Raw genomic sequence first — 25,694 nt, forward strand, 5'->3', positions numbered from 1 at the left:
TGCACTGCTGTTAGGATAGTTACACTTTTTATTTCTGCAAATGCCAATCTGTTAACAAGATGAATGCTTCTCTTAGTATTCCTTCAAGCCAAAGTATTTCTTTTTTTCTTTAATTCTAGATCATTTTACTTAGTATAATCCCCCTTCTTTTGATTGCTCTAAACACCTTAAACTTAAATCCTTGAAACATACTGTATCAACTCATTACCTGGGGGAATGGGGTACTGTTTATTCTGTGTGATATTACCCCCGGGCATGTTCTCTCTTTTCCTGCCTACAAACCAAACTCAGATTTCTTATGAGTGTCCTGCCCTCCTGTGACTGTTTCCTTGCTTGTTGACTTCTCTCTTTCACACCCCACTTCTGTTCCATCTCCCCTGTCTCACTGGCCCTCCCTCTCTGTCATGGTTTAACCCCAGCCGGCAACTAAGCCCCACACAGCCGCTCGCTCACTCCCCCTCAGTGGGATGGGGGAGAGAATCGGAAGGGTAAAAGTGAGAAAACTTGTGGGTTGATATAAGAACAGTTTAGTAAGTAAAGCAAAAGCCACGCACGCAAGCAAAGCAAAACAAGGAATTCATTCACTATTTCCCATCGGCAGGCAGGTGTTCAGCCATCTCCAGGAAAGCAGGGCTCCATCACGCGTAACGGTTACTTGGGAAGATAAAACGCCATCACTCCGAATGTCCCCTCCCTTCCTTCTTCTTCCCCCAGCTTTATATGCTGAGCATGATGTCATATGGTGTGGAATATCCCTTTGGCCAGTTGGGGTCAGTTGTCCCGGCTGTGTCCCCTCCCAACTTCTTGTGCACCCCCAGCGTCCTCGCTGGTGGGGTGGTGTGAGAAGCAGAAAAGGCCTTGACTCTGTGTCAGCACTGCTCAGCAGTAATGAAAACATCCCTGTATTATCAACCCTGTTTTCAGCACAAATCCAAAACATAGCCCCATACTAGCTACTATGAAGAAAATTAACTATCCCAGCCAAAACCAGCACACTCTCATTCTTCTTTATGCCAGTTGCTCTCGTTAGGGTGCAGACAACTTCTTTCTCAAGGAGCACGCGTGGTTAATTATACTATAAATGATTAAAATAATTTCAAAGTAACGACAAACTGATAAAATATTTTGACTTGCGATGGCTCTTGTTTGTTTATACGAATTTCAAAGTCTATTGGGTGTTTACTTTGTACAGTTACTGAATTACTTTTCTGACTCAAAGAACAATGAGAGCTCTGGTGTAAACCTGGAAATGTACAGTGTAGAACCAGACCGATTGTCCAGGCACTTCTCAGAAGTTTGTCAACTGAAATAATGTAGTACAGATCCAAAAGCACGTATAAATGCATATATCTTAATTTCTGCCTTGTATGATTAATGTTATTGAAGCTAATTTTATTTGCTGCATGTATGTGTTTTCCAGGTGAAAGGACTTGTGAAGCAGCACATAGACTCATTCAACTATTTCATCAACGTAGAGGTATGCTTTCTTGGTGGGAAGAGAGTGGCTCTTAGTACTCAGAAAAGGCACATGATTCTATTTTATTTATTTTTTTTTTCCCCTCCAGATAAAGAAAATCATGAAGGCCAATGAAAAAGTTACAAGTGATGCTGACCCAATGTGGTACTTGAAGTAAGCATGAAATGATTTCTGTATCGGTAGTAGCATGCGTACTATCTCATGGGTTTGTTATTGGCTATAAAATGTTTATAGGCACCTGTGTAGGTATAAATCAAGAGAGTATTCTCCATGACTTATGTCTTATTTGGAGCACTGGAAGGTGGGAAGATTTAAAGAATAATCATGTGAAACAGGCTTAATAGCCAGCTGTTAACAATACCTTATGTCACCATTTTTCTGTAGTTTAGTAATCTCGAGTGACAGATGTGAGTTTCTTTTTGTCTGTTTGCAAAGGTAACTTGGGGTTTATTGCATGTGCAGTTTAAATTTTAACTTACTAGAACACAGCTCAAATACAATGAGTTACTTTGGGAAGAGTCATTGCTCATTATTAATCGACTGACGTTCGTCAAAGTAACTTCATTTTTTAGTATATGTAGAATTCTGCTTCCTTCAGGTCGCCTGATAAATACTTGGCTTATTGCTCATTTTGGAACTGTTCATATTACAGGTACCTCAATATCTATGTGGGTACTCCAGATGTGGAAGAAAGCTTCAATGTGACACGACCTGTATCACCTCATGAGGTATTAATGTTTGCATCTGTCTTGTTTGTTTGATCTTGGGAATGTCTTGGATAGCAGCTGCATATAACTTTACTTTGAGAACCTGCGTGCTACATTAGGTGATATGATGCATGCCACCATCACTGTAGAAAGAAGCCTCAGAGATTTAAACGTCATATAATAAATTATTTTAATATTTTTTTTCCTGACACGTGCGAATAGCTGTATTTAGTGTTTCATGGTAGCTGTATTTGAGTGGGTTTCCATGAAAGTAGTGAAAAGTACTTCTCTTGCTTAATTAATCTACATTGTGTCTCTCCTTATGACAGAGCTGAAGTCCTCACACTACACTGTAGTGTTCTTTGATGTTTTTATTAACTTCTTTTTAATATTAGCCTTGCTACTGACTGCACCATAGGTCACTTCAGTCTCACTTTCTCTCCCAGTCTTCTTAGGAACATGTCTCTGATTTTTTTGCTCATAGTGTTTAAGTCTTGAGTCAGAGAGCAAACATGGAAACTTTGAGCAAAAACAGATGGAAGTTGGTAAAATTATAAGAAACTGCAGAACGTTAGCCCTATGGGGAGTATATTTAACTTCTTTGCACTGCTGTAAGCGTGTAGGTTAACAAATGGGTTGTGTACTTCTGGAATAAAGATGCGTGTTGGAGAACAAATGCTGCTGTGACTGAAATCAGAGAGTCTGTTGCTTTAGGCAGGATATAAGGTAGCTCCTGTACATATAAGAAAGCCATAAACTAAGATAAGGTTTGGACCTTTTAGGATTGCTTCCAGGTAACTAAAGCCATTCAGTTCCCTTCAGAGACTGCTCAGGAACAAAGTATTCCTCTCCTGCTGCTGTGGAGAGGATTGAGATTTGAGATTTATACCACTGCAGCAGAGGTACTGACAACCTCTTTTTGTCCTCAGAACGGGAACTGAGCTTGGAACTTGCACTCATTTACCTACATACAGCCTGTTGTCAACCTAATAAATCAGTTCACATGTCAGATGCTTTTTTCCTTGCTTGAAATCCAACACTTGAAGTTGGATTAGGTTTTTTTCATGTAGAGTATATGGCACACTTAAGACTCTATCATGAAATACATTCTGTGCTTTGGAGAAATTCTGTAAAAAGAAAAAAAAAACCCAAACCCCCAAAAACCATCTAGTAGCTGCCTCTTGTGCATAGCCACGTTTCTGTCTCCAGTGACCTGACTCAAATCTCATTTAGTTCAATGGAAAGGTTTTAAGTAAGGCCAATAACTTGGCCATCAACAGTGCAATTAGATGTAATACAGGACAGCTCATGCATCTCACAAATGTGTAGCTAACGTTAAATGAGTAGATATGAACATGCACAAAATGCAGTGGGAGAATTTTTTATATATAAATGAAATTGCATGCAAAAAATTGTTTGTGTCCAACAACTCATATCCAAGAATCCAGGTATTAAAATGCTTGCTTACTTTATAACTGAAGTGACCGTACATGCAGAAGAGGGCAAAATAAATGCTTCATAGAGCATATTGACCTTGAATTTAGAATAACCTACTCTTGCATCTCAGATATATCCTCATTGATGCTTAATGCTAGTGCGTCATTTCTCTTTTTTTTTCAGTGTGTTATACACACGTGAAGGCCATAGTTATTTTCTGAAATAGGATGCTGATCAGGTCAAACCAGGGGTGCAATTTAAAAAAAAAAAAAAAGAGATTGGATACTTAGGACTATGTCATTACATTTCTCTGTTAGAAGCTTATAAAATTCCTTCCCAAAGGCACCTAAAATGATCAGATTTTTCTAAGGGTCTGAGTATTTTTACCTATTTTCAACCGAATTTGGGAGTTTTTATGTCCTTGGTTTCCTTGCAGATCAAGTCATGTCTGTCTTTTACCTCTAGGTGTCTAATGTAAGGAGAAGTTACTCAAGGAAGATGATACAAAAATACAAGTGCTGGAATATTACACTGTGTAATTCTTGTTTTATATCTGTGTCTTGTGTGGACAAAGCACACAGAAAGACTCCCAAAGCCTTTTTTCCCCCAAGTAATACTAATGAAGCTGTCTAACTCTCCTTCTCACGCAGTTCTTACGGGAGTTTCATGAACTATTCATACAGATGAATTTAAAGTAATTAGAAAATGGAAATATTCTCAAATACTTTTAAATTCGATGAAGTTGCTGGGAGCACAATGGGACCTAGTTTCCTATAAGTCACAGCTTGAAAACTGCTGGTGCACATCAGTGTTTTATTACTGGAGAAATGGTTTACTTTTTAATGCGGAGAGGAGCATCCAGTTTGCAATGATTCTTGAGGCATATTTTTCCATACAGTTGCATTTTCAATGCACAACACAATCCTAATTGCCTTTTATTAATGCATAATCAATACACTGAAAGACTATAGAACCATAAATGTACAAGTCTGAATACTGATAAACCTATAATCCTGGAGCTCAAAGGTATAGAATGCTCAGCGAGGTCACGAATGACCTGCTGTGAGTTGCTTTGTTGTATTCAGCAAATGCAGTAAACCTTGTCTTGCATGAAGATACGCAATACCTTAAGGGCTAGCAACAGAGTCATAGAGTGAGGTTGGGAAGAGCAGACCGGAAAGATCGGATTAGAAATGATTGAGCCTTGAGCTATATAATGTCCTAGATATGTATGTCCTGCTTCTCTTGCTGAGGAATTTGCAAACAAATTCTGGGAATCTTTACAGGAAGTGATGCTGTAGTGAGCCTCTGTAAGTCATCTTTAGAAACGGTACGACACAGTGAGATTTGCTCATTTATTAATAAGGTAGCACAGTGTCTCTCTCACTCTCGTGTGTTTCCCTTCTATCAAACTTCATATGACAGCACAACTCTTCAGCTGTTGAGAGTCTTCATATAGGAATGTCCCTGAGCTGAGCACTGCTCTCAGAGCCTGTGACATAGTATGTGTCAGCTCTGCTGATTAGGCCTGTTTGTTTAATTGAACAGTTTAGAAGTTATGCTCTGCAGTGCTGTCCTCTGAAGACACAGATCCACTGGCTGCTTTTGAACCATCACAATAATTGTATTTGGGGTTTTTTTGGTTTTGTTTTAAACAGGAGACTCTGTCAAACATAGTCCAGGTACCATGAAGAGCTTGGTCAAGCTTCATTTTGCTTGATTTCTTTTGAGGACTTACAGGAGACAGGGCAAACACGGGATGTTTTAAGAGAGACTCTGCAGCTTGTAAGTCAACATCTAACCACATGACTGTTCTCCTTTTAGTGCCGCCTGAGAGACATGACTTATTCTGCCCCGATTACAGTGGACATTGAATATACACGAGGTAGCCAGAGGATCATACGCAATGCATTACCCATTGGCAGGTAAGATACCATATGTCGAGCTTCTGCTGTTAGTTTTCATTTGCTGCTGTGTTGGGAAGAGTTTTTACTGCAAAATCAATGTAGGCTAACCTTGCTTCCTTGTCAAAAGAAAGAGTGAGCAGGCAAATCTTGATGAACAGTTGTACAGGATGTGACTGTTAGGTTCTGTTATAAGATTTTGTTTTGCAAAAGATTCTGGAAATCTGTCTCCTTCCAAAGAAGGATGGATATAAGGATGGATGTTGTCTATGTTTATATTGATAAAAAACCGAAGAGGGAAATATATGAAAGAATACTGGAGCTGCAAGTTGCATTATTGCAAAATGAAAATAATCATGTTTGCTTTGTAGCCAAATTACTCAGTCTTTCATACATAATATGTAGAGATACGTCTGTGGAAGGTGGATGGTAAAGCCAGTAAAGCAAGCTTTAATTCTTCTGTATGAGGTTAAGCTCTCCTTTAAAGTTGGTTTGGTTTAGAGCCAAGGCTGAGCTTTGTGGAGCAATGTTGAGAATTTTTTACTGGTTTTGTTTTTCTAAAGGCTGTCAAATGGCTTGAGGTTATTAGTATTGTGAAGGACATCTGATTTCTTAAAGAAAAAATAATGTGCCTTAGGGAGAAAAATAAGCTCTTAACCGTACCAAAAAAGCAAAATACATGGCAGTTCTAGCATTTATTGAAAGCAAAATTCCATTTTAAAGGCAATAAAGACGTCTGTCTTTTGTAGACAAGGTTTCTTAAAGACCAGCCCTGCTGGCTTTAAAGGTCAGTGCCTTACAGAGATTGTTTACTGTGTGATTATGGATCTTACCAAAGGTGGAATACTGGCAGGAAAGAGAAGATAGGTACTTAAGGAGCTACACTGCTAGTAGTGAAATTTTAAGCTTTCATATAAAAAAAAAAAACCTACTTTAACTCTGTCAGTAGAACATGATACACAGCAATGCGTTTGCAAAACCAAGCTTCTGTAGCTGTAGTAACAGTTTATTGTTCTAAGTCATTTCTTAAGAAAAGAAAAGTTTTTAAAATACCATCTAAATTTGAGTCCTTTGAATTATTTCATGGTGTGTGCTATAGGCTAAGAACAAAGTTCAAGTAAGTGTCCCTTTTCACCAAAGCACGTTACCAATTTGTATACAAAAGACAGTACTTGAAAGGATAAGTTATAGCTAAAAGAAGCACAAAAAAACTAGTCTAGACATTTGTCTACCTCTGTCTCTTAAAAAAAAAAAAAATGGGGTGAAGAAGACTGGTAAAGCATCCATAATATACTGGAAAAGACTAAATTACTGCCCAGCACTAGTATCTTGCATCTTACATTAAGGCCTGTTCCTGTAAATTCTTCTCTTTCTCCTATGAAGTGAGGTCACGGCAAAAAAAGTAAATATTCTCCATCAAAAACTAAAGTTATGTCATCCGACTGATTTTAAGGGCATACATGCAAAAAGTTTTTTTGCTGTTAAAAACTGTTAATATCCAGTTATTATTTCCATGGGAAATAACTTTCCTCATCTATCCCTGGTATTATGCTGGTTTCCTTTTGCCAGGTGAGTATATACAATGCTCGTTTGACATGTGGTTCAGACTGGGACAGGAAAGCTGTGTGTTCTTTCGTCTTTATTTCTGTTGTTTGGCAGAGTCACTGATAACCTATGTGTGTTAGAAACAAAAAAAACCCAGGGCAATATCTTTGTGTCTTTAAAAAGGAAAATTTTGAATTTTGAATGCTTAATAGCATTCCAAATTAGCGTACCCATTTTCTGTGTCTTTATGCACAGAAATTCAGTAACTTTATTTTCCCTTTTTCTTTTTTTATTTTCTTCCCGTTCTTCCTGATAACTTCAGATATTTAAAAAATAAGGTTCTGTCCTCAAAAGGAGAATGACTTACTATAGTGTCTTATGTTAGCTGCAAAATATTTTATTGTTTGCAAGTGAAATAACGAATAGGTACTTGGTGACATCTGTTTCAGTGGAGTTTTCAGTGATGGCATTTACGTACTCCATTTTGAGTTTCCTTATGCCAACTGGTTACCGTTTCTGATATAAATAGCCAATGCATTAGGCTTATCGTGTCTGTGATACAAGATTATGATTGTCGTATCAAGCTTCTTATCTCTAGGAAACACTTTCTCAGTGAAATGGCTGAAGCAAGTAGGTTATCTGTATAGAGCACTGTAGTGACAAGATAGCTTTTTATCCTCTTCAAAAATACAGAATTTTGAGTTCATCAGTTTTCTTTTAAGATATAAGAATATGAAAATGGCCAAGAAATTCAAATAATTGATAAGATTTGAATAAAAGAAATATAACTTTGTTAGCAAGAGCTGTGTAATCTTAATTTTTGTTGGAGTAATTTTGAATGAAATATCTCTGAGGTTGCAAATAGTTACATATAGAACTCATGGATAAATTTTGTCAAAATATGTCTTAGCAAACACCTGGAACATAGGTCTTACAAAGGCTGTCCACCAAGTAAAGTCCGTAAGCTGGATTGAAAGTCCGTAAGCTGGATTGAAAGTCCACTTTTTTGTAGAAGAGACTAAAGGGCACGGAGGTCTTTTATCTTGTGCAAAATGCAGCTTTTTCTTTGGGAGTAAAGTATGCTCTCTTTCAAAAGTTTTAATGACAAACCTGAGAGTGGAAAGGTACATTATGAAGCTGACTATAAAAGTACTCTTTTTAATAACAACTGCAAAATCATTACTAGTTGTTGAATGAGCTAAATTCCTAGACTGCAGTGTAAACACACAAAACCAAATGAATGTGAACATTCCCTGACTTCATCACGGCATGATAGAATAATTCAGGTTGGAAGAGACCTCAGGTGGTCTCTAGTACAACCTCCTGCTCAAAATGGGGTCAGCTCTGCGATCAGACCGCGTTGCTCAGTGCTTTATCCTGTCAGGTCTTGCAGACCTCCATGGATGGAGGCTGCCCACCTTCTCCGTGCAGCTTGTTCCACTGCTTGACTGTCCTCATGGTGAAGAAGTTTTGCCTTATATCCAATCTGTGCATCTTTAGTTTCTCTTTTTTTTTTACCTCCCTAAGCATAGAATTTGTTTTCAATTTCTTGGAATATTTTTCCACCACTTCATGTTGCTTCACAAAATGATTGCTGCAGGCTTCTGTGCTAAGACACCAGAGAAATCAGAGCTACTACTGGGGAAACTTCGTGCCTAGGTTATGTATTAGAGGCACTATCTGTCTGCAGCCATAAAGTGTGATCTCTATGTGGGAAATCAGATCTGAACTAGCTTTTTCTAATTAAAGCTGGTAACAGTGGATCTGCAATGGCATGTAAGAACATGCAGACTGTACTGTTTTTTGGAGACCAGGAGTCTTTGCACTAGTAATCATTGGCCTTGGTGACTGTGCTTGTCATGGATGCCTATAGTAGCTACATAAAAATTAAATACGAAGTCTGCAGTTTTTGCCAGTAGATGTCCAATTTCAGGTCTCTCTTTTCAAACTACACGTTCAATGAAATAAGGTGGGATTAAAGGTAAAACCTGTTGTTCATAGCTTGCATGTGTTCTAATTACCTTAAATGTGTTTTCTCCAGTTCATTCAGCATGGGTTTTGTTCTGAATTTGATTATTCATATTTTTCTGTCTGAATCTAAGTATCTGTCTGAATCAAAGTAAAAGCGTAACTTTTACTTTCTTGCAGAATGCCTATAATGCTGCGTAGCTCCAATTGTGTTCTTACTGGGAAAACTCCAGCAGAATTTGCCAAACTTAACGAATGTCCTTTAGATCCAGGTACATTTGCACTCATGTTCTTTTTTCCCATCTGTGCTTTTAGTTTTAAATCTTTCTCAGCAAAGAAATACCCCATTGGTATGTTTCCTGCCACTGTGAAGTCGTGGGGGCTTCCCAAGTGTATGCTTGTAACTAAAAGAAATCGGCAGGCTTTTGAAAATAGTAAGAAATGGCTGACAGCATGGAATGTTTGTATTTGCAGACTGGAAAAACTCCAGTTTTCAACCACAAAAAAAATACACCAAAATTTTGAAAAAGTTGAGAAGTGTGTATAGTATTGTACAGTGATGTGTTATATGGGAACAGAGATGGAGTTCGTTCATGAAACCAAAGTGCATCGGGGAGTATAATGAGTGGATCAGGGATCAGTGGAGTATAATGCTGTCCTCCAGAGCAGGAATTCTCATTTGCCGCCTTCTGTAAAGCAAGAATAAAGTGTTACATGATAATATTTGAAATGTAGAGAGGAGGTGAAGGGTTGTAACAAGCAACTTCTTTGGTTTTTATCTGCTGCCTTTGAAGCATGCACTGGACATGTGCTGTGCTTGCTTGTGATGGCAAGATACAGTGATATGACATGCTGTGCTGGAGGAGCATTAATAGATAGCTACAATTTAAGAAAGGAATCTAACATGCGTCATGTGCAGATTCTTTATATTGTCTTCAATACAACAAGGGCATTAAAATACATTTTTAGAAGTAATACAAAAGAAATTTCTCCCTGGAGTGCTGGAGAGAGCAAGTTGGTAATTACGGAAGACTTACTCTCTTTATTTGATACCAAGCATCTGAAATGGCCAGTTCTTTTTTTGATGTCCTTATACTCTTCTGACAGGCGATATTTTTACCTAATTTGTAGAACTAACAATTCTATAACATCTTTTAATAAGAGTGGTTGCCTTACTGGTTTGGGTTTTTTTACAGCTTTTCAGTTTTTGGTCTGCCTGTGAGTTCTTGGTGTCCAAGTACTTCCCAAATAAAGTCTTAGATCCCGAGTACTACGTGTGAGCCTAGCAAAGGTTCTGTTTAGTCTGGTGGAACATTTTTGTAGTTATCATAGGTTCCACACAGAGTTTGTTACTCTTTTAAGGGAGAATTTACTCTCCTGTTTTGTCCTTTGTGTACTTACTGTTTACTTTCTAATAATATATATTCAAAGGCGTATTGAAGGAGGTGAGTGAGGTGCAAGGGTACTGACATGCAAAATCTTTCTTTTCTATTGAATAGGTGGCTATTTCATTGTTAAAGGTGTAGAGAAAGTCATTCTTATTCAAGAGCAGTTATCCAAAAACAGAATCATTGTGGAAGCTGATAGAAAAGGCACAGTTGGCGCTTCTGTTACCAGGTATGGTAAATGCCTGCAATTACATAAAGGAGATAAAACCAAAGCTTTGAAAGTTCATTGTTGTGGTTGAAGTAGCTGTGTTGTTTTCTTCCTAGTATAGTTTAATGGGAAAAAGCTGTAGACATTCAATGCCCCTCTCTTGCTACTGTACACTAAAACATCAATCCCAAATCAGTTAGTACAGTATTCCCACAAAAATCAGTGGGAGTTGCTCATATGCTTCAGGATTCATCCCAGACTAGCAAAAGCAAGTTTAATTTTTAACATAACAGAGCACACTTCCTGATTGATGGTGTTTGGTCTCATTTTGCAGCAAGTAACATGAAGTTACTGCAGTGGAAATTGGATGTAACCTTTTGTCTGACTCCCTAAATCAAATTGATGTAAAAGCTTTTAAAGGCAATTGAGAAGGAAGCAAAAATCAAATATTTTTGTACTACACAAATTATTGAAAATGGCAAGGTAGTCTAAATTTGGCCTTTCCTACTTGACTGAGTCTTATTTATGTTTTGTTTGCCTTTTGGTTTTGTTTTTAAGCTGCATGCTGGTATAATATGGTGCTTGTCACTGTTCAGTGTGAGGGCTGTTTTTTCTTCTCCAGAAGCCTCTCACACATCTCTCCTAGCTCCTTTACTGTTCCACAGTAAGCCTAGATGAGGTTAAATGTACAACAAAAGTACTGTTATCTCATTACTGTTGTTGCCGCAGTACTTGTGCACAGTTTGACCTTGCTGGTTACATCCAAGTCGATGATAAAACCATGCAAAGATAATTTTGAAAAGTACAGGCTTCTACTTGCTTAAGTCAAATATTGACCTTGCCCATCACAGGTGATAATACCCTGTTACCTTGGTGTTACGGGGTGATGTCTGGCTGTTTTAACGTAATTTTTAAAAGAGGAGAAAGTGGGATTAATTCAGCTGAAAGATTGCTCAAGCTTGGTAAGTTTTTTACAGAAGATTCTAAGAGTGTCTGTGCAAACTTTCTGTTTGACATAATGTGTTTTTTTTTTTAACTTCAGTTCCACTCATGAGAAGAAGAGCAGAACAAATATGGTTGTGAAACAAGGAAGATTTTACCTGAGGCACAACACTCTGTCAGAAGATATTCCCATTGCTATCATATTTAAGGTAATACAACTGCTGGTTTGGAAAAAAAAGAAAAAGAAAAAAAATCTGTGCTGTAGCTCAAGAATGAAGATCGGCAGCAGCTCTCAGAAGTTAATACGTACAGAAGGACTTGGCAGGGCTTAGAGAATGCAAGCTTTTTTCCCCTGGGAAGTCATCCTTATTGTACAGCAAAAAGGAGAAAAAGTGCTGAATTTTTCTGCAAGGAGAGCATTGGTGTGCCAAGACAAATGTCTGCTACCCCCTTACTGCTTTGTAAGGTCCCTCTGCACTGCTGCCTGTGCCCCTGTTGCTACAGAAAGTCAGAAGGGTTTTGGTTTCTTTTGTTATGAGCTATTTTGCAAACTTGTGTTAAGGGTCTTTATTTCTGGTTTTGGCCACCACCCCCCCCCCCCCCCCCCCCCCCCCCACACCACCTGAGTAGCTCAACATCCTTTGTTTCAGAATCGGGGACATGACATAGCCATGAGCTCGTTATACATGACTTCCAGTCATAACCGTAAACAAAACTGATAGCCTTTGGAGAAGTCTTGCAATTCTTAGACCTATTCCTAAATCCTTTAAGATTACTAGAGTGGCTTGCATTTTGTGGCAGTTTACTTCCTTCCCCTGTGAATGAGCTCTGCCTCAGTCAGAATACTTCAGAATCCTTGCCTGATTCAGGAACACTCACCAGTATCTTCAGTGCAGTGAGTGCATGGACAGGCATCATAGCTTTGAAGCAATCTCCAGTGGGACTGAGAAAGGGCTGTGAGAGGCACCCACCCCTGATTCTGGGCAAGAATTGGGCAGTATTTGCCCTGCCAGCTGAGCTGGTGACAGTGTCATGCCTTGGCCATCATTGCCTGTGAAACTGCCAGAACTGCTTTCTTTTGCCCTCTGCTTCTCTGTTTCATTTTAATTCACTCAAGGGTGCACACAACTGAAGGCATAGCGATGACTACTCCCTAGCTGCCCAACAGGACTGGAAACAGGCTGGTAGCCCATCTGTCTGTGGTATCGAATGCATGGGCTACAGCTAGTAAAGGTGGCGTGTGGACATGCACTGTCGGGCTGCTGGAGAATGCATGGCCAGGCCGTAGGCTAGGACCTACCTGTCCTCCCAACAGCTGGTAGCTCCTTCCTGCCATGTAGACTTCGCTGCTACCTGTAGGTTTGCGCATGTGCTGAAGGGAACTGGGCAGCAGTCTTGGAGGCACTGTTCACAGGGAAGGTGGCTTAGGGCACAAAAATGCCTCTGGCTGGATCTAGCAACCAATAGAAGTAAATCCTATAGCTCCCTTTTCGTCTTCACTGTAATGGTTTACAGCACACAAGGTTTGGGGAGGTGATAATAGCTCGAGGAAATAAATTGCCAGGAGAGGGCAGCACTTGCTCACAGCATCCAAACACTCTGCCAGCAGTGCTGATTTGTTGGCCTTGGCAGCTACAGACTTTTTCTCTGATTGAGAGTTGTAATAATCGGTTTCCTTGTAGGAAGTGCTTTGGGTTTGGTAGTAGAAAATAGTTTAATAATTGGATTTAGACTTGAGAAACAAATGTCTCTTATCTCAGATTAAGCTAATCTCTTCAAGTAGTTGGAGGAGATCATCTAGTTTTAGTGACCAATGTTAAAGGCGATTGAGAAATTATTCGTGGACAGAAATGCACATAAAAGTGTCAGGATTAAGTTCACAACTTTTCTGGTGCAGGAAAGTGTTAATGTGGCTCTTAAACCATTTGCTCGAGTACCGAACAGCTGGATTCCACCTTCACTTACAGACTTTTATTACATTTTGTCACCCCCTGCTGGTGTAGATAAATACCTGCTCACAGAAGAGTAACTGCTCTGGGTTATTAAGTCTGAGGAGGTGGTTGTTGGGGTTTTTTTTAAGCAGCATTGTACTGACTATTTGATCACCTTCTGACAATGCTTGCTGTAATTATCCCCCTGCCTATATGTATCTTTTATATTCTAGATAATGTTGCATAATTTTTCATTTATTTATTGAATAAGGGCTTACAGTTGTTAGAAGCTCTTGGCCGTAGCACTTTTCAAAGCTTTATGTTGATTTAATCCAGTAGCAAATTAGCTGCATCCCCTTTAACTATTCTGAATGTTCCATACTTGACCGGCACTTAACTGTACTCATGAGTCGTCATTTTCCTTACCTTTCCTTTAGTGACATGTGAACTTCAGGGATCTTCTGTCCACTTTTGATGTGTCTCCAGCTGGAAACTAAAAATCCCAGATAGTCTTTTCAATGGATTCTTAGGCAGGCACCAGGCTCTGATCTTTCTTTCTTGGGTATTGCTGTAATGCGGTATTACTTTGTTGTATTTAATTACTAGAAGCGAGGTTACAAACACTATAGCGCTGAAACTGGAAAATCCCTAACTTAGGAATCCCTGTGTAGCCTCAGCTCTCTCACATAGCAGTATTATACATAGGAGGTTTGTTAGAAAAGCAAGGAGAATAATTCCTTTCTGCTGAGACCCAAGCCTTGGGCATGGAGCATGGGTCTTCCTCCCTACTAGTAAGCGTTCTGCTTCTTGTAATGTAGAGATACACATCTGCAAGGGGCAAAGTTAAGCTGTACAGACAATCTAAGGTCTGAAGTTTTGGTTTTCTTTGCATCCTTAACTTTCCTGTAGCAACTGCTTGTATAATTTCCAATTTATTTTTTAAAATAAATTGAGAAAGCAATGACAAAAATCTATTGCTCTGCATTTCCTCCCAGACCAGCATCCAGGCTACAACCAAGTTCCACAGACCTCTGTGAAGGAAATGACTAGTAATTGGTAGAGGGCTGCTATCCAATGCATGGGCCAGCTAGAGGGGACAGTTTTGTCAGGGACTATCTGAGAGTCAGCGGGAGAAGGTTGGGCAATTTTGGATTATCTTTCTAGTCCCAATAGCTTTAAATCGCCCAGTGTTCCTGCAAATGACTTAAATGTAGATCAGGTACAGAAAATCATTGTAACTTTATAGGAAAGAAAGCAAGTGTTGGAGATCTATGATCTAATGTGGATTTAAAGCTACTGCAACTGTAAAGTGGAGATGTACTAATATCTCTTAGAGATCTTTGTCAAAAGCAAGGACTGTGAAGTAGAGAGCATTACAAACACCACCCGCTGACAGAGCTGAGGCCTAACATTCATGAAGAGCTCCCTTTAACTAGAATCTAAGAGCACTTTTGTGTTTCAGGCGTGAGTCATGGACACATCTTAGCTGCATACTAGGGCAAGACCTGAACATACAGTGTTCCCCATCCTTTCTTTTCTTTCATGGTGAGGAAGAAAATCCAGGCATATGGGCTGTGGGGAGGGGTGGAAATAGTGTGGATCTAAAGGTCCCTTGATCTGGATAGGTGGGGGGACTGGACCATGTAGGGTCACCCTGAAGGGGGCATCTGCCTTGCAGTTCATCTTTATCCATAGTCTCTTCTAAACTGCAAGCCTGAATGACCTTGGTCTGCTGCTTTGCTTTTCTGCCATCCAGACCTGTAAGGATCTTTGTGATTGGCATATTCAGAGATTTAACAGCTATTTGTGCCGAACACATGTAAGTTGTGGTTTTGTGAAGTTTAGCACATTGACCGCAGCTAACTGAAATTTGATAGGCTACAAAAGACATGGTCCTGGCACTATTCTAGGACAGACTTGAAGTGCCTGCTTTTCAGATGTGGGGAAGTTAGTGCTTTGTTGCTGTGCTAGCTTAAATACTTTTCCCCTAACCTTTCTTCTTGAAAGTGACAGAAGCATTTGTGCAGCCCCTATGTATTTAGATGCAGTTTTTGGTTTGAAGTAGTGATATAAATTGGACAATTTTGCCCCCAAAATATGTATTTGTTGAGGTTTTTAAAGGGCTGTTAACTGCCTTGTAATGGGAAACAGACACAACTAATTTCCTTCCTGCTTACTGTGTAACACTGCTTCATTAGTTAATACACACGTGCAACCAGAATGGTATTTAGGATGTCCTGAATTGACTTGCAACCCCAGGAGACCTTTGTTTTAGCTGTGTGTCAGTTGTGCACAGATCACAGGGCTGTGTGAACGATGCATAGTGGGTTTTTTGAGTATGTCAGGCTATGAGCTATGCACGCTTTACCTGGGAGGCTCGGACAGTTTTAGGTAGCAATGAGCATTAGAGGAGATGTGGAATATTTGTGTAGTACTTAAGGGTGTTTCTATCCTGAAAAACTTCACGGTTACAGGTGAGGTGGTGCTGCTGCTTTTGCAGGGAGCTCCCTACATTGCAGGGAGTTAGAGCTGTTTTAAGGTAAGGGCTATTTTTCTTTTAGGTTTGTGATCTTGATTCGGTAGACTTGAGTGAGTCCTGAGAGCTGAAGTAAATTAAGGTTGCATGCTGCACCAAAACTGGTTGGGCAAGGAAGAGAATTATAAGTAACCTAGGGGGACTTAAAAGTTGAATGTTACGACCTGAATCGCTAGGTGAAGTATCTTTAGTTTATGTGGGAGCTATAAGGAGCTGCTCTAGGATCTGTGGCAAAAGATTTGAACAGCAGGTCGAGTTTCAGTTTTACAAACCTGTCTTAGTCTTAGAGCTGTTAAGATGCAACTCTAGAGGAACAGCTGAATGGTGGTCTTACTGGATCTGCAGAATTATGGGTTCCCATGGCTGCAGTTTCATAGCTCGTATCTTTTGAATTATGAAAGCTCCAGACCAATTCTGTCTGTGATGTCAACCTTGAACTTCCCTGACATCTTTTTAATCCAGTCATCTGCCTGTCTCCATTCTGTAATTTAGCCTGATGGACTGCAGAACTACATTCTAGGGACGTGCCATGGAAACGCATAGACATCATCATTAAGACACGAGCTGGGGGAGGAAGAGCTGGGCTCGCACTCTCTCGTGCACACTCTCTCATATGTACATGTGTGTGTGCGTTTTGGGCAGCAGGAACCTCCACAGTCCTAGGAAGCAGTTGACCCCAGTTGGACCACTTTCTCCCACTTGAACTCGCGATGGTCTGAATATTCTGAATGTTTACTTTGACTTGTCTGTCTTATGTCCATTGACTACTAGCCTTCCAACCATGCTCTTCAACAGCCTGCTACCGTCTCCTTCCTCATCCTTTCACTGCTACTGTTAAGTTATCCCTTTGCAACATCTCCTTCCCCTCCACCCCCACATAAAATTATCCCTTTGTGACATTGCCTTCCAATCAAAAATAAACAAGACATTTTGTCTCCTGCTTTGCTTTTATGTTAATTCCCGTTCCCTCAGCTTTGTCCTGGGATCATGAGCACTTAAGCATAGGACCCATTCCTACTTTGCATGTCCTCAGTGTTTCTGTAACACAAGTAACAGCCCAGGAATATTTTGTTACTATCCTAGTGATGTTACAGGCTAATTCTGGAGTACTTTTTTGGGTTTGTTTTTTTTTTTTTAGAAGTGCAACATCAGGGCCAAATTTACTAAAAAAGAAAGTGTTAAGATTGCAAATCTATGCATACCAGCATGGGCCTGTTGCTTGCCCTGTTAGTGTTGCACGTAGGTGGATTTGTGTGTGCAGAGATTGTTGAGTACAGAGGAGAATAAATGGGTTTACTTTTAGGCTATTGTATCAGCACATCTTTTTCAGTCATTTGCCCAAGTTTTTAGTCATTACTCATACATTAATTTACCCCAATTTGCACTTATCTAACAATACAACATACATTGTTTGGTGGCAGATCCCAGCATTCCCCACACACAAACTCAGAATTCTCAAGTGAGTTTGCTGCTACAAACTTCAACTAGAAAATCTACATGGGCATAATGATATGTCCTATTCTCATCTTGTTGTTGTCAGACTTTTGATCAGAGAATTCATCAAGTTAGAAGAAATCATCAACCCTCTTTAATTTACTGTGGCTTTCTGGTTTTTAATGGATGAAAGACCATAGTAAAACTGCAGGTTGACTTTTTTTCCCCCACTTGTTTTTCACTTTTTACATGACTCTTACGATCTGGTTGCCATCCTAAAATTAACCTGGTGGACAGAAATAGAGTGATACCTTATCACCTTGCATTTGTTGTGCTTTAGATAAATGTATTCTTGGTATACGTGCCTAGAATGGCAGAAAGATTCCCTTAATAAAATTTTGTTCTTCTGTAGGCTAAGTGCAATAATTGTATGAATCCAGTTGTGGTTCCTAAAATGGTTTGCTGGTTGAATATTAAGTCCTAGACCCATGGAAAATTACTATTGTGAAGCTTTCATGCTTTGGTAGACTTTCTTATGAGTCTGGCTCTCAGGTCATGAGGGATCTTATTAACTTCTCTGCTGAGGTTTTTAACTACTGTGTGACCTTATTTAAAAGGGTGAGGAAGCGTAATACTATTTGAAAAACAGAGATCTGAACTACAGTAATATCACATGGGCAAATTCTGGTTCTGAAAAGAGCCTTGAGAACAGAGGGGTGACTACTTAGTGGGAGCAAACTATGATGAAACACTCTTATCTGGTGAAGTAACTGTGTCTTGATCTGGCACTCAGGACTGTCCGAGATGGTGGAATTGTGATCTGTGCTTTGCACTAAAACAGGAATGTTCTCACACTGTTATGGGTATGTGCTACTTTTGCACTGCTTTTAATTTCTAATAAACCACAGGGTGAAGAGACAAAGTTTTAAGTTAAAGGAACTTCAACCAACCACTTCTTTGTTGAAAAAGAAAGAAGAAATGAAAGAAAAAAGAAACAAAAAAAGCTGGATACTTCACAATTAGAGCAACGATTTTGCAAGGGGATAGTGTTAGCTAGGTGTTAAGCAAAGTGACACCCAATGAAGGCAATAAGAAGGGAAGGTATTTGTCCATTTTTGAGGAAAATGTGACTTTTTGGGACACTGCCAGTTTTTAATGAGAACCAGAATACTAGGGTCTACATAGACCATTATTTACAGCAGTCTTTGTGGCAGGCAGTTTGAAGAATAATATGAATGCAAACGTAACTTCCTCACAAAGTTCTGAGAAACATGTTATAGCTCAGCCAGAAGAGGTTTCGTGAGATTATTCCATTTCTTGATATGGCAGAGCTCCAGGCAAATGTGTGAAGGGGGGAGCTTTAGCACCATCTGGAATCCACAAAGGCCTTCGCTGCTGGCTGCCACCTTGAAACACTTACTGATAGAGAGATTTTTCTAAACCTGTTAAGCGCTTTCTTAGTTTATTAAGCTTTTTCTGCAGTATAAAGTCTAACAAGGTGTCCAAGGATCAGTGAAATAATAGAATGGCTTTCAAGTGGAATTGTGTAGTGAAGTCATCGTCTAAATGCAGAGAGCTGCAAAGGAGGTAAATTGTAAACGTTTCTCAAATAGGACGTGCTGCATCACAGTCAACTGAGTTTGCGAAATTGCTTGTGGTAAGAGACCATGTGTAATCTTTTAAGAAATTTCACCTTCCTTTATTTATTGTAGATTCTGACTTGGTTTTCATTGTTACACATGTAGGGTTGTTATTACCTGGTATTTATTTTTTTCTTAAGAAAAACCATAGAATTTAACTCCTGTCAGTGAAGAAAAAAAAGCTCTTCAAAAAGTGTGTGTGTGTTCCTGCTGCTTATCAAGATTTCCATTTAACGTTCTTCCATAGCTAGACTATGTGCTGCCAGTGCCAGATGGCACCGTTTCTTAGAGAAGGACTAGCTTTTGCTTAGTAGTAATGCAGACAAACAATACCAAATTAGCATAAGCAAATGTCAGTGCGTTAACATAAAGCCCGTGCTATTTCTGTCTTTTCTTCTCTTCCTAGGCCATGGGTGTTGAGAGTGACCAAGAGATTGTACAAATGATTGGCACAGAGGAACATGTGATGGCTGCATTTGCTCCTAGTCTGGAAGAATGCCAAAAAGCTCAGATTTTTACACAGATGCAGGTGTGTCTTTTCACATGGCCAGAGGCCATAAAAATGTAAAGATGGTGGATATTGACCACTTTGCTGTGTCAGCAATCGACATACACTTTGTGTTTTGAGGTTTGAATTTGGGGGTTATTTTAAGCTGAGGGTTTTTAAAGGGGCGGGACTTGTCAAAAGTGAGGCTTTGCTCTCATTGCCTAACTGAAAAAACCCCGAAGTCAAGAAATGCTTTGTTTTCAGAAGCCCAGGATTGTGTTTTAATGTATGTGACAAGTAGTGATGTCCATAAGATTAGGGGTTTTTGTTGAGGACCATTTCCGTTTTTTAAAAAGGAATTGCGTGCCCCATTTTGCAGAAGCCCCATTGATGTGGCCAAAACCATTTCATCGTGAGTAGATGTTCTCCTCCAATTCTAATCTTTTGTATAAAGTCCACAGTAATAGCCACACTCCATCCTGCTAAAGACTTGCCAGAATTCTCTTCAGCTCATGTTTACTTTTTTAATTAGCCAAAACACAGGCCATTTTGCTGGCCACATTTCCATCGTGTACATATCAATCTGCTACAAGAAGCTTTTGAAGATTAGTCTTATTTCTGCTATTTCATTGTAAACTTTATTGAACCTTTCCATGTGTGATGTTGAGCGTTGCAAAGTGAATGTCTTTCTGGTTTGCATCTTTTGGGGCTTTTCAGGGTTAGAGGTAGCATGAAGGCCTTCCTAATTCAGTCAGAAGAATAAAATGGTGATGCTGGAGGAACTTAGAGAAATGTGAAGCTTCCAGGAAAGTAGAAAAACACAAATACAGAAGTTACTCTGTGTGAGAAATGTCAAATAAAATTAAAAGAAAGTGAGCTATTTGGGGAAAGAAGGTAACAGATGGAAAGGATAGTCTGTCATTTCATGGAGAGGGTAATTCTTTGGCATAGGGGGCATAGCTTCATTTCCAGGCAGGAACTTGCTGTATGGACCTGGATAGTTTGTTTGACTCATCTGACCCTAAATTCTGCAGATTGATTCCATTTCTTGGACAACTGGTAAGAGAGTAAAAATCCATTAATCATTGCAAGGTACTCTCGGAGACAGATGTGGATGCCACACAGTAGCGTTTGTGCCTATTAAACAGTGAGTGCCACCTCACAGTTTAATATCTGAATGAAACTTAGCAAGTACACAAAAGAATGGGAGGTGAAAAGTCAAATTAAATAAACTAGATATCTTTGGAATTTATATAATCCTTTTTCCTATATCTCTGCAATCCCCTTTCTTTTGATATTGTAGTAATCATGCTCTTTCACCACTTCCCATTCCAAATTTTATCAACATATGATAAACAACATGTTGTATATTTAATTATAATCAATTGTGTCAATTTTCACGATTTTTTTTTTTTATTAGCATTACTTATGTGTTTGGTATTTTGCACTTTGCTTGGAGTTTGTATCATCTGTGGCTAGTGGGATTGCACTGACTGAGGAATACATACAGATCTCCGTGTGTGTGTATATTTGTATAGGTTACAATTCTGATATAAACTCAAGTTAATTCCCCCCCTTGACAGGCATTGAAGTACATTGGAAACAAAGTGCGAAGGCAAAGGATGTGGGGAGGCCCAAAGAAAACAAAGATGGAAGAAGCACGAGAGCTGCTAGCATCAACTATTCTGACCCACGTTCTTGTATGTAATGTTTTTTTTTTTAAACTGGAGTAAATTTGTGTGGTTATTTATGATGTGAGCTTTGTTGGCAGGGAAAAATGTCTTTGGTTGCTTTGTAGCTGAGGTAAAGTAAACCATCCTCAAAATAAAGGGTGAAGATTTGGATTGAGTCAAAAGTAATCTTTATGTTTATGAAATGCTGTACCATTGAACTACTTATCATACTATACATTTTTTCTGCATAGCCAGGCAGTATCAGCTGTTAGTTCAGGACCTTATTCCCATGACCTATACCTTTATTCTGATTTGTTTTCATTTACTGCTTCAATGTCACTAATGTATATTAGTTTTAAGCATTTTTTAAGCAGGTAAAGTGCTCAAATCCCTTTTGCAACTCCTCAGTCAGCCCAGATTACCCACTGATTTAAGTGGATGTGTTTGAATAAGAACTAAGGAACTGATCCTGAAACATCAGTATGTTTGGGGTTTGGTTTTTTTTTTACAGGTGAAGGAATTCAATTTTCGTGCCAAATGCATATACACAGCAGTGATGGTACGCAGAGTAATTTTGGCTCAAGGAGAAAATAAAGTAGATGACAGAGACTACTATGGAAATAAACGTTTGGAGTTGGCAGGGCAGGTGAGTTTTTACTTCAGAGCGAAGTGCTCTTTTGAGGTTTTGTTACTATCTGCTTTTAAAAGATGCAGAATAAGGAGCATCCCTGTCTTCTCGATTGAAGTGTTTTTCCTCTCATTTTATTTTTGTTGGCTTTTCTGTGTTGACTCATAGATATGCTTCCCTGATTGAGACTAATAAATTATATCCTCGCTTCTGTATTGCCTCTTTATAACAGATATAAGGACAGAGCAGCGTAAATACAGCGTCAGTTCTAGTTCCGTTATAACACTGTTAGTGCCAAGAAGGCAGCAGTAAGATCCATCTTCCAGTGTCCTCCTTTAAGCAACTGGGTAAGGGAATAAACTGGGACCAAGTAGGTGCCTGGGTGTGAGGTCCAGGCTGGCAGCTCACAGAACAGCCACTCAAGCCTCCTGTAATTTGGAGAAGCCCATAAGATTGCTTATTTGTTGTCAACTGCCTTTCTAGCCTCTAGAGTAGCATGAATTAACAAAGTTGTTTAAAGTTAACTCGAGCAACTAATGAAGGTGGATTGCGTGGACTTTTCTGCTTGCAGAATTTTGGCACTGGAGGTAGAAGCAGTAACAAAGGACTGTGAAGGAGGGAATGGTTTGAGGTGTCTGACTGGCACCGTTCTTTTGCAGAGGGTGGCAGTTCACAGCTGTTGGCCAAACTACGTTCTCCAAATGCAGTGGGAATTTGCCTTTCAGGTGAAGGAACTGCTTAGTTACCATGGCATGGATTTTTCCTTGCCATGTGTGGTTATTTGATGAACCAATTTAGATTAGGATTGGACTTCCTTGCTGTGCTCTGTATTAACTTAAGTTGGAGTTTTGGCAGTCAGATCTGGTTATTGATCATGCTTCAGAAATTCAGACAAATATACATAATGCACCAGGTTGGAGAAACTATGCATCTCTGCTCCCCGCATCATTTGCATTGGGATTTCTGTTGCAGTGCAAGTAACAATATCCATTCCTTTTTGTTCATGGGTTCATGGAAGGCAGGTCCTGCTTGACCAACCTGATCTCCTTCTATGACCAGGTGACCCGCCTAGTGGATGAGGGAAAGGCTGTGGATGTGGTCTACCTGGACTTCAGTAAGGCCTTTGACACCGTCTCCCACAGCATTCTCCTTTGAGTCACCATCCCTGGAAGTATTTAAAAGACGGGTAGATGAGGCGCTTAGGGACATGGTTTAGTGGGCATGGTGTTGTTGGGTTGATGGTTGGACTCGATGATCTCGGAGGTCTCTTCCAACCTTAATGATTCTATGATTCTATGATTCTATGTCCAGTGGGAATTTTCATCTTATTGTAATTTTTAAGATGTGTGCTTGCATATTGTCTCATACTCCTATTCTCCTTCCCACCCTGCCCTGTCCTCCATGCACACGTGTGAACACACACAGAGAGCATGCAATCATTTCAGAGTAAAAACATGTGCTTTGCTTCCCAGTTTTCTGAAGAAACGAAGATGACACTTTTGAACACACTGTAAGCACAAATACAAGGAAAAAAACCCTCTTAACCTGTTAGGCAAAAAAAATCCTTTCTTCAAATTAATATGTTGACTCTTCACCAAACTTCTACTCTTGTGCTGAAGCAGAACATATTTCTGAAGTGTAAGGAGTAGTAAGAGGGACATTAGAGCAATATTCTGATGGGGCAAATATTTTAAGCTGTAATGGATTTATTTGGTTTCTCCTGTAATGTTGTTGCTGTAGTTCAGTATGACTGTAAGCAGTAAAATTAGTTGTTGCTTTGTCATCGTATTGTTCTTATTTAACTGGATTGAAGGAGTAGTTTGTTTTTTCCTAATATTTTTAGAGGCAGAAAGTGGAGCAGGTAAAAAGTTTTCTACAAGCTGTAAGAAAAAGGCCTCTGCTCACACAGATGTTAACAAGCAAAGTCGTTTTAAATTAACTGGGAAGAGGTTTTAAATGTAGAGGATCATCATAACAAAGCCAATGTGTATTTTTTCTACATCAAGGAGAACGATGCGGGGGGGTTATAACACTTGATTAAGAGTAGTTCTGGCTCCCTTGTGATATTTTAAAAGCTCATTTTAAACTGAACACTTGAATTCGTCTCTGCCACATTATCGGTGTAATATTAATTTGATTGGATTACAGACTAAAAAGTGTAAAGATTTTTTGCCAGTTTCTAAATGTTTGTGTTTAGCTAAAGTTTGCATGGATAAAATGGCTGGTGATGTTTTTTTAATGCCAGCGTGTTCCTGGAATAAAAAACGTATTGATTTAAAATTTGAATAAAGAAAAAAAAAAAGATTCCCATGTGAGGAAAAAAACATAGTGGTCTAAACAATGTAAAGACATAAAAGGCATTGTGTTTATAAAAATGTGTGAAAACAATAGCTGCTAATTTCACACCCCATGGGACAAGAGAGTACGAAATGTGCTTTAGCTTTAGATAACAGAGTTGTATCCACTAGCCAAGCTGGTTTACAGAGCTTTCTCTTAGTCTTTCTGCCACTAGAGGCCCGGTAGGCCAGGTGCCAGCTGAGGTGTTAGCAAAACCTACCGATTTCAGGCTTAATCTTTTCACCTACCTTTTCTCTTTCCTTAATGTGTTCATTATTTGCTAAGCATTACTCTGTTCTTTGTCCTCTTTTTTTTTTTTTTTTTGTTTCTAATGCAGCTTGCTTTGTATGGGTGAGATATGGAACAGCACCAAAATCCGGCACCCTGGAAAGCAAGGGATTTCTACCCTGTGACAAAAGAATACCGCCTTGACTTCAGAGATTGCCTAATCCCAGCTGTTCTGATAATATAATTAAGGCTGCCTAATGTCTTTAATTTTGCAACCAGTTTGTGTGAAAGGGAGAATTTGGCACTCTAAAGGCTTAAACGCTAAATAGCAATCTCAAGGCGCCTAATTAGAATTCTCTGACATTAAGCTAATTGGTGAAACTGTATTTCAGCAGCTTAACTTCTTTATTAATTTTTCTTAGGATTTTCAATGAAAATCAATTGATGAGCTGTCAGTTTTGTTTGGTTTTTTTAATATAATTTGCTCTTTAGTGCTCCTGTCTGAAGCGGGCTGAAAGGCCCTGGACTAACTATGAAATCCATTGAATATTATCACTGGCATTCCATCCTTTTTCTTTAATCTCTTGCTCTTGACCTAAATAATATGGTTGTTGTGAGATTCTGCTTTGCCAGATAGTCAGAGCTCTTACAGACCGAGAGTCTGTGAGTGAAATTAGCAAAGTATGATGCTTTTCAGACTGGCAGATAGTAGCAAGTTGTTGTACTTGGGGTGTAACTTTATTGTTCAGAGAAGAAGAAGGATGGCGTGGCTTTATATTCCCTATGGCATGTGGAATTAGGAGATTTTTGCAATTTTATGATCAAGAAATCAAATATGAAAACATTTTCTGAGTGATTTTAAGTGTTCCGTTAAATGTTTTGTTAAATGTCTAAGTCCTGCTCAAATCTGTTGAGATCAAATGTATACCATGATTGATTTCAAAAGAGTCTAGTTCTTATTTGACAAGACTGTCAGACATCTTAAAACTGTGCACATTCCTTCCTTTTACTTTTTCCCTACTTTTGAAATACTTCCCTCATAATCTAGTTTTTGGAGACTCCAGTGGGTTCTCCTTCTTAATATGATGCTTCATAAAAGATGCTTTTATTTCTGATGGAAATCTGACTTAAATGATTTGTGACATCGCAGGTGAGTTCCAGGTGACTGGATTTCTTTTGACAGTGGTGAGAGGGTATCACCTTGTAAATGTTAATGGTACTACT

At 39.2% G+C, this 25,694-nt stretch overlaps 1 protein-coding gene across 1 annotated transcript in view; it reads left to right on the forward strand.

Annotated features, from left to right (window-relative positions):
* Window positions 1–25,694, forward strand: part of POLR3B (polymerase (RNA) III (DNA directed) polypeptide B) — an 83,163-nt gene that overhangs the window by 1,648 nt on the left and 55,821 nt on the right. The window contains exons 2-11 of the mRNA XM_009332966.1: window positions 1,421–1,477; window positions 1,566–1,630; window positions 2,130–2,205; window positions 5,446–5,546; window positions 9,219–9,310; window positions 10,538–10,655; window positions 11,677–11,785; window positions 19,524–19,646; window positions 21,188–21,304; window positions 21,789–21,923. Of these exons, the coding sequence (XP_009331241.1) occupies window positions 1,578–1,630; window positions 2,130–2,205; window positions 5,446–5,546; window positions 9,219–9,310; window positions 10,538–10,655; window positions 11,677–11,785; window positions 19,524–19,646; window positions 21,188–21,304; window positions 21,789–21,923 (924 nt within the window). The 5' untranslated portion in view covers window positions 1,421–1,477; window positions 1,566–1,577. The remainder of the gene's footprint in view (window positions 1–1,420; window positions 1,478–1,565; window positions 1,631–2,129; window positions 2,206–5,445; window positions 5,547–9,218; window positions 9,311–10,537; window positions 10,656–11,676; window positions 11,786–19,523; window positions 19,647–21,187; window positions 21,305–21,788; window positions 21,924–25,694) is intronic.

The sequence above is a fragment of the Pygoscelis adeliae genome, unplaced genomic scaffold, assembly GCF_000699105.1.
Source record: "Pygoscelis adeliae isolate BGI_AS28 unplaced genomic scaffold, ASM69910v1 Scaffold38, whole genome shotgun sequence".
Taxonomy (NCBI): domain Eukaryota; kingdom Metazoa; phylum Chordata; class Aves; order Sphenisciformes; family Spheniscidae; genus Pygoscelis; species Pygoscelis adeliae.